This window comes from Bombina bombina, chromosome 2, assembly GCF_027579735.1.
Source record: "Bombina bombina isolate aBomBom1 chromosome 2, aBomBom1.pri, whole genome shotgun sequence".
Taxonomy (NCBI): domain Eukaryota; kingdom Metazoa; phylum Chordata; class Amphibia; order Anura; family Bombinatoridae; genus Bombina; species Bombina bombina.
In genome coordinates this window covers 1,365,007,896-1,365,024,667 of record NC_069500.1, presented here as the reverse complement: position 1 = coordinate 1,365,024,667, position 16,772 = coordinate 1,365,007,896, and the positions used below count along the sequence as shown (strand labels likewise).

General features: G+C 41.6%; 1 protein-coding gene across 1 annotated transcript in view; it reads right to left on the bottom strand.

Annotated features, from left to right (window-relative positions):
- The window catches only part of SUCLG1 (succinate-CoA ligase GDP/ADP-forming subunit alpha), a 140,243-nt gene that overhangs the window by 67,246 nt on the left and 56,225 nt on the right, over positions 1-16,772 (bottom strand). The window contains exon 4 of the mRNA XM_053700328.1: positions 3,165-3,377. Within this exon, the coding sequence (XP_053556303.1) occupies positions 3,165-3,377 (213 nt within the window). The remainder of the gene's footprint in view (positions 1-3,164; positions 3,378-16,772) is intronic.

The following is a 16,772-nucleotide window of genomic DNA, read 5'->3' as shown; positions in this document are numbered from 1 at the left end:
ACATACTGTACATGTAAAGCAAAGCTAGATATTCTCAGTGCACCAGCATTTTACATACTGCAACTGCTCAGAGCAGCAGTGGGGCTTGAATCATGTCAGCAATTATATTGATTTATTACAAGATTATACAAACGCCTTAGGCTCTCTGAGCAAGTGCTGTGTTTAAAATGCTGGTGCACGGTGCATACTTAAATACACTTTTGAAACAGCAATAGCTTTTACTATAAGCATTTTTTGCTAATTAATGTATATTACAAAAATGCTTCTATTCAAAAGTAAAATGCTACCATGTGAATAAAAATTTGTTTGGAATGTCCCTTTAAAATGGTATCTAATGCACTGCAGACAATGTTTTTTTTTGCCACTTAGTTGTCATTATGAAGTAGCAGGATGGTGCAACATATTTTTTCCTGTAATTTATAAAATGTAATTGAAGTTATTAAAAAACAATTTATGTAAGAACTTACCAGATAAATTAATTTCTTTCATATTGGCAAGAGTCCATGAGCTAGTGACGTATGGGATATACAATCCTACCAGGAGGGGCAAAATTTCCCAAACCTCAAAATGGTGGAAAATAGTGTGGGGAAGGTTAGAGAGCTCTTTGCCAGTACCTAAGATGGCGGGGACAATTGTGGGGTTGAGGGATGAGAGCTGTTTGGGTGGGATCTGTCAGGTTGATCGCCACACTAAAGCTAAAATTAACCCTTTAAGCTCCCTACAAGCTACATAATTAACTCCGTCACTGCTGGGCAGAATACAAGTGTGGTGCGCAGCGGCACTTAGCGGCCTTCTAATTACCAAAAAGAAATGCAAAAGCCATATATGTCTGCTATTTCTGAACAAAGGGGGTCCCAGTGAAGCATTTACAACAATATGTACCATAATTGCACAAGTTGTTTGTAAATAATTTCAGAGAAAAACCTAAAGTTTGTGAAAAAGTGAACTTTATTTGATCGCATTTGGCCGTGAAATGGTGGCATGAAATATACCAAAACGGGCCTAGATCGATACTTTGGGATGTCTACTTTTTCCACCTTTAATGTGACCTATAAACTATGCAACTCAATTGAAAAACTGAAATCTTTTAGGAGAAGGGAAGTAAAATAAAATATGGTTGCATAAGTGTGCACACCCTTAAACGAATACTTTGTTGAAGCAACTTTTGATTTTATTACAGCACTCAGTCTTTGAGTATGAGTCTATCAGCATGGCACATCTTGACTTGGCAAGATTTGCCCACTCTTCTTTGCAAAAACACTCCAAATCTGTCAGATTGCGAGGGCATCTTCTGTGCACAGCCCTCTTCAGATCACCCCACAGATTTTCAATTGAATTCAGGTCTGGGCCATTCCAAAACTTTAATCTTTTTCTGGTGAAGCCATTCCTTTGTTGATTTGGATGTATGCTTTGGGTCGTTGTCATGCTGAAAGATGAAGCTCCTCTTCATGTTCAGCTTTCTAGCAGAAGCCTGAAGTTTTTGTGCCAATATTGACTGGTATTTGGAACTGTTCATAATCCCTTCCACCTTGAATAAAGCCCCAGTTCCAGCTGAAGAAAAACAGCCCCAAAGCATGATGCTGCCACCACCATGCTTCGCTGTGGGTATGGTGTTCTTTTGGTTATGTGCAGTGTTTTTGCACCAAACATATCTTTTGGAATTATTGCCAAAAAGTTCAACCTTGGTTTCATCAGACCATAACACCTTTTCTCACATGCTTTTGGGAGACTTCAGATGTGTTTTTGCTCAATTTAGCTGGGCTTGGATGTTTTTCTTCGTAAGTAAAGACTTCCGTCTTGCCGTCTACCCCAAAGCACAAACATATGAAGAATACTTGTTGTCACATGTACTACACAGCCAGTACTTGCCAGATATTCCTGAAGCTCCTTTAATGTTGCTATAGGCCTCTTGGTAGACTCCCAGACCAGTTTTCTTCTCGTCTTTTCATGAATTTTGGAGGGACATCCAGTTCTTGGTAATGTCACTGTTGTGCCATATTTTCTCCACTTGATGAGGACTGTCTTCACTGTGTTCCATGGTATATCTAATGCCTTGGAAATTCTTTTGTACCCTTCTCCTGACTGATACCTTTTAAACAATGAGATCCCTCTGATACTCTGGAAAATTACAGCTAAACACAAACACTGCAAAAATGTAAAAATAGCCTTGGTACCAAATGGTCAGAAAATGGAAAAGTGCTGTGGTCACTAAGGGGTTAAGGACTCTCACCATCTGATGATGAAAGAAAACACTGAAATGCTGCTCTGTTATATGTATGATAGGAAAAGTACAACTTTTTTTTTAAATTTATGACTTGCTTTATAAGAGCAATAAAGCAAAGTGTATTACAGCATGTTAATCATTAATACTGGATCATTTATAAGAATAATAATCACCAAACATCTAAAATTGTAGCATCATGTATCACGAGTAGCAAGAAATATTAAATAAAGAACCTTAAAAAGATCTGGTCAATATTCGTACAATTAAGATTTTGTTAATTATATTGAGTGTTTTTTTTTTTTTACTTAACTCTCATATATAATCCGACAGCAAGATATATTTGAGCAACAATGTATTTAAAGGGTATGCAAGTGAAAATAAAATAAAACTGTTTAAGGTATTTTATTAAACAAGACACCTAGGTAGGTAGCGTGCACTTGTTTGGAACACTGTATAGCAGCAGACACTGCTACAATCTGGTGCTCTTGTAAAGGTTTAGATTTAATAAAAAAAAAAAAAAAATGATCAGATTACAAGTGAGCATTATATAACACGCTAGAAGCTTTTTGCGCATATCGCTTTGAAAGTAAACTGCTCGTGTGCTAACCCAACGCGCATGAGAGATAGAGAAAAAAAAAAAAAGAAAGAAATCTATATCTCTCTGATGGTATTTTGGTAATACAATATATACACTTTTGTTTCCAAAAACACATTTAGCCAGAGCTCTGAGTTTGCACGCTCTAACAAGCGATCACATTTACTTTCAACTTGTAATACAGGGGGGGGGGGGGAAACTAGACATGTGCAAACAGCTGCGATAAACCCCTTCTCGCTTGCGTGCAACAGTTAGAGCGCCACTCGTAACCTAGCCCTCAGTGCGTTTCCTTAGCCAACAGTTTAATTTTAGATTCTGATACCAGATGTTCATGGATATACTTACATTGATTACTCCAGGACAGTTAGGTCCAATTAGTCGAGTTGTCGATTGGCGAAGAAGTCTGTGTTTAACCTTTACCATGTCCTGTTGGGGGATTCCTTCCGTAATGCATACCACCAGGGGGACTTCAGCATCAATAGCTTCATGAATAGCAGCACCAGCAAAAGGAGGCGGCACATAAATTACTGAAGCTGAGGCACCTGTTGCTTCTTTGGCCTGGGAGAAAAAAAAACAACAAAACAAAAAAAAAAAAAACACAATAATTAAAAAGGGACAGTCAAGTCAAGAAACCTCATGTTTCAAATAGGGCAAGTCATTTTAAACAACTTTCCAATTTACTTTTATCACCAATTTTGCTTTGTTCTCTTGGTATTCTTAGTTGAAAGCTAAACCTGGGAAGGCTCATATGATAATTCCTAAGCCCTTGAAGGCCGCCTCTTATCACATGCTTTTTTATTTGCTTTTCACAACAGGGGAGTGCTAGTTCATATCAGCCATAAAGATAACATTGTGATCACGCCCGTGGGTTGTGGCAGACAGCACTAAATGGCTAAAATGAATGTCAATAGATAAAAAATAAAATGTCATGTGATCAGGGGGCTGTCAGAAGATGCTTAGATCCAAGTTAATCACAGAGGTAAAAAGTGTATTAATATTACTGTTATGCAAAACTGGGGAATGGGTAATAAAGGGATTATCTCTCTTTTTAAACAACAAAATTTCTGGTGTTGACTGTCCCTTTAAGAGCACACACACGCGTAACAGACGTGGCCTAAAGTATTGGCACCCTTTCACTTTATAGGAAAAACGCACAATTTTCTCTAAAATAAGTAAAAACTGACAAAACTATTTTGTACCCACTGTTCTTTATTTCAAATGTAATAGAAAATAACTTGATTTATGACCACATATTACTTTAAAAAGGAATATGGAAGCTAAGGTTCCACCAATACTACTACCGGTACGGAGTATTTGCATGAGTACTTTTATTCGTACAAATGCTCCGAAACTTAAACCGATACCTCCAGATCTTACCCACACGCCATCTTGTGACGTTTTTTCAAACTGCATGTTCCAATTTCATTTTAAGATGGAGTGGAGACTTAAAGTGAATGTAAAAGTTCACGAATGAAAGCCCTGTTTTTAAAAATACTATTAAAAACAGGGACACTCATTCATGAAAGTTTACATTGCAATTTTTTTTTTTTAAATACTTACCTTTTCTTCCTTGCAAGCGTGGAACACCGGAGCAGCGATTCCCCCACCCCCAGGTCGTCTTCAGAAATGACTAATCCAGCTTCCTTCAATCACGGCGTGGCCTCAGGCAATGTTTCCTCGGGGGGGGGAAGCAGTTATTGGAGGAAGCCGGATTTGTCATTTCTGATGTAAGAGACTACCTAGGGGCGGGTGAAATTGCTTCTCCGGTGTTCCACGCTTGCAAGGAAGAAAAGGTAAGTATTAAAAAAAAAAAAAAAAAAAAACACACAACTGAATGAATGAATGAATGAATGAATGGTGCCCCTGTTTTTAATAGTATTTTTAAAAACAGGGCTTTCAAATCGTAAAAATTTACATTCACTTTAAATAAAAATGGTTCACTTTTGTTGTGACAATACAAATTGCTGCTATTTGTATGTTTGTACGTCTGAGACCAGTGCTCCAAAAGCTGCTACTATAGAGCTGGAAGCCTACCTGGGAGAGAACTGTTCCTTGTTGAGAAAAACCCCTGAAGTACTAGGCGATTACTAAACTGAGATTTCCAGCTTTGGCTAAAATGGCCCAAAAATATCTTTCTGCCCCATGCAGTAGTGTGGAAAGTGAAACTGTTACTGATAAACTGATAGCAGAAACAAACTTATAGCTGAACATGCAGAGATGCTTCTGTTCCTTAAAAAGAACTTGTCACTAACTTTTGAAAAAAATATTCTAATTGTTAGATTTCCTGTTAAACTGCTAGTTCTAATATTTTGCACACTGTACTCTGAGGACAATCCTTAGAGACATTAAACACAAATTTTCTTTCATGATTGAGATAGAGCATGCCATTTTAAATAACGTTCTAAATTTACTTCATTCTCTTGATATTCTTTCCTGAAAAGCATATCTAGATAGGCTCAGTAGCTGCTGATTGGTGGATGCACATAGATGCCTCATGTGATTGGCTCACCCATGTGCATTGATATGTTATTAACAAAGGATATTTAAAGAATGAAAGAAAACGTGTGGGTTTAAAGTGAATGTAAATTTTTCCTGTTTGTATAATATAGTTTTGTAGAGAATCATCCGATTAAGCATACCGCCACAATCCGTTTTTAATAAAATTTATTATTTAATTTTTATTTTATACAACAAATAACGATCATTCACTTACCCGCTCCTCCCACTCACTGTTTGCTAATTCTCCCCATATTACGTAAACAGCGGTTTACGTATCGGCACTGCGTGCTCCCGTGTAGTTTTTCAATTGCGCATGCGTTACTCCTGTTTCCGCTTTTTAACAACATAGTATTCATTGAATGAGTCTAACTCTATTCAATGAAAACTATCGTTGCGAGTGGTGAAGGACAGGATCTATTAAAAGTATAACCTTTAATCCCGCAAACTCTAAAGAATATAATATTGAGTGTAAGTTATTTTTTTAAGCTGCAATCTCATTTACTTTAAGCAAAATAACACAATGTACCGATATACGGAGCCCTTTCAGATCCACTAATCCAAGCGGCACAATACAGAGGAAATGATAGGACTCCGTATAACAGTCTATTGCGACGCCGTGTTTAGATATATAGCGCATGCGCGAAATGTGCACGAGCTTACAATACATTAGCTCTACACCGCAAACGAACGCATGCGCAATGATGACGTATTACGTCATGGTAAGGGGGTGGGTCACCATGTGGTTAGAGCCGTTATTGGCTATCAAGACGTCGATCAAAAAATAGAGGAACGGAGCGCGAATGCCGGGAGGAGGATGATTTTAGCGAAAACTAGGATAAATTACTGAAAATAAAAAGGTAACGAATAAAAAAGTTAAAATTTGATGAATGAAACTCAAGTTTTTTCTTGACAAATGTTACACAGGTGTTTAGACAAGAGGCTGACTTTACAATCACTTTAATGTCCCTTTAACTTAATTTGTCCTATGAACACCCTTCCTGCAATTTTAACAGCAGATTCCAATGAACAGTCATCATATAATTATAGGACTAGATTTAGATTACATTTGATTGTTAAGCTCTGTTCACATTTCCAACTACATAGACTTAATGGAGTTGGGCATTGGTAAAGCTTACCAGCCAAATGTAATCTAGTTTATAGTGTTGTTCCCCATGATTAAACCGTGCACTGTTATATTTCTTTCATGTAATTGGCAAGAGTCCATGAGCTAGTGACGTATGGGATATACAATCCTACCAGGAGGGGCAAAGTTTCCCAAACCTCAAAATGCCTATAAATACATCCCTCACCACACCCACAATTCAGTTTTACAAACTTTGCCTCCTATGGAGGTGGTGAAGTAAGTTTGTGCTAAGATTTCTACGTTGATATGTGCTTCTCAGCATTGTTGAAGCCCGATTCCTCTCAGAGTACAGCGAATGTCAGAGGGACGTGAAGGGAGTATCACTTATTGAATACAATGATTTCCCTAACAGGGGTCTATTTCATAGGTTCTCTGTTATCGGTCGTAGAGATTCATCTCCTACCTGCCTTTTCAGATCGACGATACACTCTCAATTTACCATTACATCTACTGATAACTGTTTCAGTACTGGTTTGGCTATCTGCTATATGTGGATGGGTGTCTTTGGGTAAGTATGTTTTTTTATTACTTAAGACACCTCAGCTATGATTTGGCACTTTATGCATTTATATAAAGTTCTAAATATATGTATTGTACTTATATTTGACATGAGTCAGGTTCATGTATTTCCTTCTGCACTGTCAGTTTCATATTTGGGAAATATAAAAATCTTTTAAAGAAATTTTTCTCTTACCTGGGGTTTTAGTCTTTTTTCAATTGACTACTTCTTGCAAATTGCGGGCAGTATTAGGCCCGCAGGTGCATCAAATGCTAAACTTTATTGCATCATTCTTGGTGCGGAAAAATAAGTCTATGATGCAACTTCCTCATTTCCGGCGTCAAGTATGACGCAATAAAGTTTAGCATTTGACGCACCTGCGGGCCAAATGCTGCCCGCAATTTGCAAGAAGTAGTCAATTGAAAAAAAGACTAAAACCCCAGGTCATTAGTGACGCGAGTGTCTCATTTCCGGTTATTTTTGTCGTCAAAAAAGGTTTACGTTACGTTTGTGCGTCATACTTGGCGCCAAACTTTTTCATTATTTCAATACCCCATTAATGTTTGCCTCTTGCTTTTTTCTCTATCAGAGGCCTATGCTATTTGCATTTTTTCCCATTCCTGAAACTGTCATAAGGAAATAGATAATTTTGCTTTATATGTTGTTTTTTCTCTTACATTTTGCAAGATGTCTCAATCTGATCCTGCCTCAGAAATTTCTGCTGGAACATTGCTGCCCGACATCGGTTCTACCAAAGCTAAGTGCATTTGTTGTAAAATTGTTGAAATTATTTCGCAGAATGTCATTTGTAATAGTTGTCATGATAAACTTTTACATGCAGATAGTGTTTCCATCAGTAATAGTACATTGCCAGTTGCAGTTCCTTCAACTTCTAATGTGCATGATATACCTGTAAATTTTAAAAAATTTGTTTCTGATTCTATCTTGAAGGCTTTGTCTGCATTTCCACCTTCTAATAAACGTAAAGGGTCTTTTAAAACTTCTCATTTAGTTTATGAAATTTCAAATGACCAACATAATTTATCCTCTTCTGATGAGGATCTGATACAGAAGATCCTTCCTCAGACATTGAGACTGACAAAACATACAAAAAGGTACATAGACGACCTTTTAATCGTATGGACAGGTACTGGACAACAGATGAGAGATTTTGTCCAGTACATTAACCATAATGATCTTAACCTCCAGTTTACCTTCCAACATGAAGCAGAACAGATTCCATATTTAGATCTTACTCTTATCGGTAATATTGAACTTAGCCAGGTGACAACTAGCCTTTATAGGAAGCCGATAACCTCCAACACATTGTTACATGCACGCAGCAATCACCCCAAGCACACAGGCTTTGGAGTGGCCAAAGGGCAATTTATGCGTATAAAACGCAATTGCAAGAATGAAACTGACTTTAAGAGAGAAAGTGAGATTTTGAAGTCTCAACTTTTTGAGAGAGGCTATTCAGTAAAAACTGTCAATAGGGCCCTTACAGAGGAAACTCGAATGGACAGAAGCAGTATGCTAGTCCAAAATACGAGTAAACATATCACTAGCTTTGATAGGTCACAACCACTTTTTGTCATAACTTACAGTTCACAATATAAGCAAATTTGTGACATAATAAACAAACATCTCCCTATTTTGACAGCAGAAGACAGTCTCAAAGAGTATGTCAGCAGAGGTTGCAAGTTTTCAGCACGAAGGGGCTGCACACTGGGTAACATGCTGTCTCCAAGCATGCTAAGGAAACCAAAAGTTACTATGAGTAGCTGGCTTAGCGTGAAAGGTCACTATAAATGTCACTTTGCCAAGTGCATTGCTTGCGGCCACACGAGAGTCACCAAAAATTTCCAATCGAAAGCCACCCAAAGAGAGTATAATCTATCTAACTGTACCAACTGTCGTTCTTCAAATGTGGTCTACCTGGTGGATTGCACAGAGTGCAATAGACAATATGTGGGGTGCTCCACCAGAGAGGCCCGCACACGTATTAGAGAACACCTCAACAATATTGACAATGGTGCAGAGGTGTCTGATTTGGCGAGACATTTTATTAATGTTCATGAGAAAAAAGTCAATAGTTTTTCCTGGCAAATCATTGAACAAGCCAGGGCTCCTGAGCGAGGAGGAGATGTCACAAGTAGACTTTTGTACAGTGAGGCCTTCTGGATTTTACATTTGAAAACCAGAAGGCCCCATGGTTTTTTTTTTTTGTTTTTTTTTTGTTTTTTTAAAGTAATTTTTATTAGATTTTTCATATGAGATAAAGAAGTACAACATTAGTACGACCAAAGCGTACTATTTCAGTAATAATGACAAAAGAAATGGATACATAAGAAAACACAGTATATACATTAATAGATCAACTAAACATCTGTAACCTCAGTATCTAAAGTAAGGGTATTACAAAATTGTTCACTTATGTCAGAAGTAACTGAAGAAAGGGAGAATGGGAGAAGGAAAAAAGAAGAGAGAGAAAGAAGGGGGGGGTGGGATCATCCTTAAAAGAGGAGAGAGGGGGTGGAGGGGGGGGGGGAGTCATCCATGAGAGAGGGGAGGGGGAGGGGGAAGGATAGGGTCTAAGGCCAAGGGAACAGACCTGTCAAGGTCACCAAATACACCTAGATAGGTGTGGGATGTTGTACCGACATTATTGAGTGAGGGTATAATAGGCTAAGTCTTGAAGCTAGGGAGCCAAGTCGTGTCAAATCTATCTTTCCATTCTGCCCAAATCAGTTCGAAAAAGTCAACTTTACCCTTGGAATAATAGATAGGTTTTTCCATGGCGTAGATGTAGGCCATGGTTTGGGTGATGTCAGACCAGGATGGGGGGCTAGCTCTTTTCCAAGCTTTACCTATATTGAGTTTGATAGCTGAAAATAAATATATGCTCAAGGAAGCATAGTGTCTAGGGAGTTTGCAGGTACCTATGTGGAGTAAGGCGACTTTTGGTGTATTGGGAAGGGAGATGCCCATAGTCCTAAGAGTTGAGAAACACTTATTCCAAATGGGCCTCAATTTGGAGCAAGTCCACCAAATGTGTGTCATGTCTCCTACTCTACCGCACTCTCTCCAACAGACAGGAGATGCACCAGGGAAAATTGTGGCTAGTCTAGCAGGCACAAAGTACCACTGTGTGAGGAGTTTGATATAGTTCTCATGCATAGTGACACAGTGGAGAGTTTTGTTTGTGAGGAGTAATGTACGGTGCCACTCTTTGGTGGGGGCACAGAACTCGAGTTTCTGTTCCCATTTAGTGATATGAGTAGCTTTGTCTGTAGGGGATGCGCCCTCCATAATGGAATAGTGGAAAGATAGTGGCTTACCCAGTCTCAATCCCTGTTGCCATCTGGCTTCCCAGATGGTTAGTGGTCTAGAGAGAGATGATTTAAAGCCCTAGCTAGTCAGAAAGCTGAGGACACATATATTCGAAGCGCATATAGCGCGGGGGGGGTGCTGAACCGCCAATGTGGGCAAAGGATATAAACGAATCTCGGGAAGATGAGGACCATAGGTCAGCCACCTTCGCAACACGAAGTCTCAGCCACGTTGAGGGATGGGAGTCTGGGAGACCAGATAATAGGCCAGTTAATGAAGTGATAGGGGATGGGTGGGGGGCCACCTGGGAATAATGTCTCAGGAGTTCAAGAGGCTAGGCATTCTCGGACCACCTGATTCTCTATGCCTAAGGTTTTTCGGCAATGTGGAGGGGTCCAGATCAGGTCCCTCAGGGTAAGGTCGAAGGGTAGGGAGGCCTGTTCAATTGACCTCCATTTGCTATCAGAATCTTTTATACCCCATTGGGTAATGTGTGTGAGCATGGCGGCCTCAGTATCTGAGTATGGACGGGGAGGCCACTCCTCCATGCATTCTGGGGTATTGCAGGAATCTGTGGGCCACCCGTGGAGGTTTGTTTTGCCATATATACTTGGTACAGGCGCCCTGAAACTGAGTGAGCAGGGCTCTAGGTACTCTAATAGGGAGGCAGCGCATGATGTATGTTAATTTTGGAAGAAAGCTCATTTTAAGGGCTGTTATCCGACCTAGCCAAGATATGGAACAGAAATTCCATTGATTGGACAGAGTGTGTAATTCGGTTAAAAGGGGCTTATAATTATTTAAGATGAGGTTGGGGATGGAGTTGGAGAGTTTAACTCCTAAGTGGGAGACATACGTATTGTTGATAACAAATTTATATGTGTCTCGTAGTGAATTAGTGACAGAATCCGGGAAACCCTGAGTGTAAAGTTCGGTTTTGGATTGATTTAGCCTATAAAAAGGACAGGCTACTGAATGCTTCTAGTGTAGATAAAAGTTTAGGAATCTCACTGAGGGGGTTTGCGGAGAGTATGGTGTTGTCATCTGCGAACAGAGCCACTTTGTGGACTGTTCCGTGCAAGATAACTCCAGATATCTCTTTGTCAGTTCTAATGACAGCAGCGAGCGGTTCAATGGCCAGCGCAAACAGGATGGGCGATAGGGGGCAACCCTGCCGGGTGCCATTTGAAATAGGAAAAGGGGAGGAATGGAATCCTAGGCCCTTAACTGAGGCCGTAGGGGCCGAGTACAAAGCTTGTATTGCTTGAATGATGGAGGTCGGGAAGCGAAAGATCTTTAGAACTTCCCACAGGAAGTCCCATCTGACCCGGTCAAATGCTTTCTCAGCATCGAGAGAAAGCACTGCAATTGGTTTGTTGAGTCTTTTGGCTTCTAGAAGAATATTAAGGAGCCTTCTCGTATTGTCGGGACCTTCTCTTCCAGGGATGAAGCCAACCTGGTCAGGGTTAATAAGTGAGGGGAGGAGTTTTGCGAGTCTATTCGCGAAGATTTTTGAATATATTTTAACATTTGTATTAATCAAAGATATGGGCCTATAGCTAGTGCAGAGTGTTGGGTCTTTGTTGGGCTTGAGAATTGTGGTGATGGAGGCCTCTAGGAACTCTTTTTTAAATTGTCCTTCGTCTCTAGCCAGGTTGAAGAATCTGGTCAGGACGGGGACAACCTCCCGGAGGTATGTTTTATAAAATATTGCGGTAAAGCCGTCTGGTCCAGGGGCTTTCAGATTTTTAATAACGAATTTAATCTCTTGGGACGTGACCGGGCCATCCAAGCTATCAACGGAAGCTTCATCTAGTGTAGGTAATCCTAGGGAGCGCAGGAAAGGGCCTATAGCCTCTGATGGGGCTGGGTGGAATGAGGTATCCTTTTGGATGTTATATAGTGTTGAGTAATACTTGTTAAACTGCTGGCCTATCTGTGACGGACGTTTGTAGGATTGAGCGTCTTGTTTAATTTCATGAATGCGAGAGTTGCTAGTGCGGTGTCTTAATTTATTCGCTAAGATTGTGTCAGCTTTATTACCTTTAGTGTAGAAAAGCTGTTTCAGTTTGAGCAAATTATTTTGGGTTTTGGTATATTCTAGCTTGCATATATGTCTCCTTACATTTCTGATCTCCTCCATGATTTGTATGTTATCTGCTGTATGACTTTGGGATTCAAGATCCCTAAGTTTACGATGGGCTTGAGACATAGAAAGGCCTTCCTGTTTCCTCAAATGGGCTTGTTTTTGAATAAAGAAGCCTCTAGTGGTGGCCTTAAAGGCTCCCCACAGAGTATCTTCCCGGATTCCGGGCGTGTCGTTAGTTCGCAGAGTGAAGTTTCTCTTTCCTAAGCTCCTCTCTAAGGGGGATGTCGGAAAGAAGGGTGTGGGGTAGTCTCCAGTTGGGTCTGGACCTAATGGTGTTCTGTGACTCTATGTCCATTAAAACCATGTCATGGTCTGACCATGGGCACGCACAGATCATTGTGCGAAAAATAATGTCTAAGGAGTCTGGGTGACAAAACATGTAATCTAATCTAGAGTGTGTGGAGTGGGGTATAGAATAGTGAGTATAATCTCTGTCCAGAGGATGCAGAGATCTCCAAACATCAAAAAAATTAAATTGTGACATGAGCTCTCGGAATCTGCGACTAACGGTCTCTGGGCAAGAGGGACTTTTTTTAGATGGTTTTGTTTGTCTGTCAAGGCCGCCATCCCACACCATGTTCAGGTCACCCGCCACTATCACTCTGCCCTGTCTCACTAGGTCAACTTTATGCAAGATTTTCTTCAGATATCTGGGCTGGAGGGTATTAGGTAAATATACAGATACTAAGGTGTAAGTGACATGGTCAAGGTTGCATATCAGGATAAGGAATCTTGCTTGTGGATCTCTGAATTCATAAATCGGTTCGAAGGCCACTCTTTTGTTAATGAGGATAGCGACACCTCTGGCTTTCTTAGAGTAAGAGGCTGTTTTTACTACGGGATAATCCCGAAATGATGGGCCGGGGGAGACATCTCCTAAAAGGTGTGTTTCCTGAAGAAAGGCTACATCTGCCTTATGAAATTTTAGTGTTCTAACAAGCAAACTTCGTTTACCAAAAGTGTTTAGACCCCTAACATTCAGTGTCAGAAACCTGAGGGGTGTCATTTGTGCACTCTAAACTCGTAAAGATAGGGTAGATAGGGGAATCGGTAAAGGAGATAAGGAGTATGAAAGGGAAGGTAAAAGAAAGGGGACTGGTGGAAGTAGTCCACCTAAGTGGGACCCAAGCGTGGGTTCCAAAGTCTGGGGGGGAGCTAAACCAAATCAACAGAATGGGCTATTAAACGTATAGCCCCGCTCTCTAAGAGAATGCAGGGAGGCTAGTCATCTGCCCGGACCGTCACAACATGCATGGAAGTTTTCCATGTGGGCGCTGGTCAATTTCAAATATGGCGGTCCAACCAGAGGCCAGCCAACCTGCATTGTTCTGAACAAGTTAACACAAACATTTGTATATAGATAATAAGTGTTAGCAAAAACTGATTAGCATATGAGCATGAGTCCAGTGGGGTATCAGGTAGGTGAGGCTTGAGGCCTCGGGATGTGGTCAGGTGGATTAGGTTTTTGGCGTTTGGGTCTCTGCTCTTTAACAGACCAAATTGGGGCTGAGACACGAAGCTTGGATTGGGTAGTTGTCTGAGGTTCAGCCGCAGGTTGTAGTCCCCATTTAGCTAGAAGTGCACTGCCTAACGAAGGAGAGGAGACAACATGAGATTGATTGTCCTTTGTCACTATTAATTTAGTGGGGAATCCCCATCTATATTTAATGTTGGCCTTCCTAAGTGGTGTAGTGATAGGAGCATACAATTTGCGCTGTTGTAGCGTATGCGATGAGAGATCAGGAAGGAGTTGAATATCTTTGAAGTCATCGGGTAGGCTGGGTTTGCTATAAGATGCCTGCATCAAGCGATCTTTGAATTTGAAGTAGACCACCACATCTCTCGGTTTGTCAGAAGACATTGATCTCGGCCTCAGGGCCCTGTGTGCTCGCTCCATGTTGTGACTATCACCCTCCAGGGGGCCAAGCAAAGCAGTGAAGAGGCCCATGAGAAACTCCTGTAGGTTCCCCGGCAGGACTGACTTGGGTATACCTCTGAATCGTATAGTATTTCTTCTGGCCCTATCTTCTACATCTGCCAGCTTTAATTCGAGTTGGGAGATCTGTTCTGCAAGGTTTTCAGCGTACGCGAGGATGTTGGAATTGTCTGTGGCTAGGTCATCATGTTGTCTCTCTAAGGTGTCGATCCTGTCACCCATCTCCCCGATATCCTTCCTGAGTTCAGCTGAGCTCCTCTGAATTTCAGCTGTGATGGATTTGGTTTGGGCTGCTAGCATCTTTTGTAGTGTGCTCTCTGTAATGTAGTGATTTAAGTGGGCTCCAGAGTGGGAGCTTGACTGGGAGTCCTCGTCTTGTGATTCTGGGTCACTCACTTCCTTCCGCAAAGGGAGAGAGTCTTTATGGGGTTGAGAGAAATGGTCGAGCACCGATTTCTTGAGTGCAGCGGGAGTTCTAGGGTTTCTTTTAGATGCGTGAGGCATGGCTAGTGTTTCTTTGGGGGGCAGTTGTTTATTTGAATGATAGACCACCTTGACCACTGTGGGACCTGAGAGAAAAGTTGCTAACACATAGGAACTGACTAGGAAGAGTTACAATCACTAAGGATTAGTGTTTCAATACTGTAATACATAGGTGAGATAGAGAGAGCGGGGCCAGGTACAACCCATAGGAGTTATTTACACTTAATACATGACAGTTGCTGTCTAAGCCAGCTGTTTAGAATAGATTAGTTCAGTAGCCTCCCAGAGGGGATGAAGAGGGGGGGGGAGGGGGAAGGCCCCAGGATCCCCCCACGCACCTCAGGGAGTGGGATACGACCAAAAGGAAGGGAGAGGGGTATGGGAAATGACCAATCCAGACAAGCTGGATTGGAGCGGGTGAGGTGCGATAGGGGAGCCAGAAGAAACAGACCTTATCCCCTGCCCCCCCTGTATCAGTGTGTCTAAGTCAGTGGTTATAAATCTAATCAACTAATAACAGTACAGTGGCAGCACAACGTTTTATGCAGAGACAAATAAAATCAGATAGTAAAATTTCTAACCTGTAAATTGCAGATAGCAGGTTTACTGCTGTAGGTAGGACCTATAGGAAAAAGTAGTGGTTAAACAGACAGTTAAATAGAATAACACTCCACTTTGAGCTGAAAGCCCAAAGGCACACAGGCTGGCGCAGCAGCAGAAGTTTTGCACAATAGTGGGACAGGTTGTTGCAGCAGGATGGATACTGAAGTCTCACTGAGGATATGTTGTTTAAAAGTATCTGCTGAGAAACAAACAAACAATGGCAGCAGGGTCAGATAGGCAGACTAAGTATACGGTAAATACCAATCCAATATAGCTCCTGATAGAATAACTCCCTATGAGATAGAATCCTTAGAGTGCTTTAATGTCTTATATATGGGGTATGCTGGTAGAGTTCTTATTAATCCCTTTTTGTTCCCAGTGTTCATGAGGGGTATAAGCAGTTAGCACCAGAACAATAAAGGTTAGGCCCAGAAGTATGATAAACTGAGCAGTTCTGACTTCAATCTGCGGTCTGCTTATGCTGACATATTTGGAGATTGTAAATATTGGGTTAGTTAGTTGATAGCGGCCAAAATGAATTGGTGTCCCTTGGTTTAGATGAGTATTTATGTAGGCCTGAACATAAACTTGCCGAGGGGCTGAGGAAAAATTCTAGTGCCTGGGGCACCTTAGGGAGTCAGTTTGTATAGGGAAGGGTATATCCCAGTTCCCGGGCAGATTGATACCACTGTGCGTCTCCCAGAGACAGCCCTGGTAGGAAAGGGGGACCTCTATGCTTCTCAGAAAAGGCTACTGGTCGCAGTTACTCAGTGTTTTTCACCCCCAAATGGCATAAACAGGGATCCGGAGCCTAAGAGGTTAATCTGTTGGGGCAGATCCGGATTGTAGTTCTAGTGACCCCCTGCAGTGTATGAAGGAGAGTTGTAGAGGTGGGGGAGGCTGAGGGAGGGCAGTGTGTAAGAAGTAAGGGGTTTCACCTAAGGTAGCACAGGGATGCGGCCTCCTGGGTTATCATGCGGAGGCTGTGAGGTACTGTGAGACCGGTAGGCCAATGAGGCAAGATGGCGGCCGTTCGCGCCTTGTAGGGCTGTAGGCGATGTTCCCAGACGGAGCGGCAGGTATAGAGGTAGCCGGGCTTGGTGTGGGCTTCCTGGCGGCCCTCCGACACAATAGAGACAAGCTCCGCAAGGCTTCCGTGCTGGTCTTTATCTTTAGCAGGTCCGGAGAGGCTAAGGGCCACGTGGGTGCACTGGCGCAATTACGAGCAGGGCCTCACACAGGTCTCTGTCTGGCAGTTTGGGTGATGCGGCTGTACCGGAGCGGAGCCCCGACCCTCCGGTGCAGCA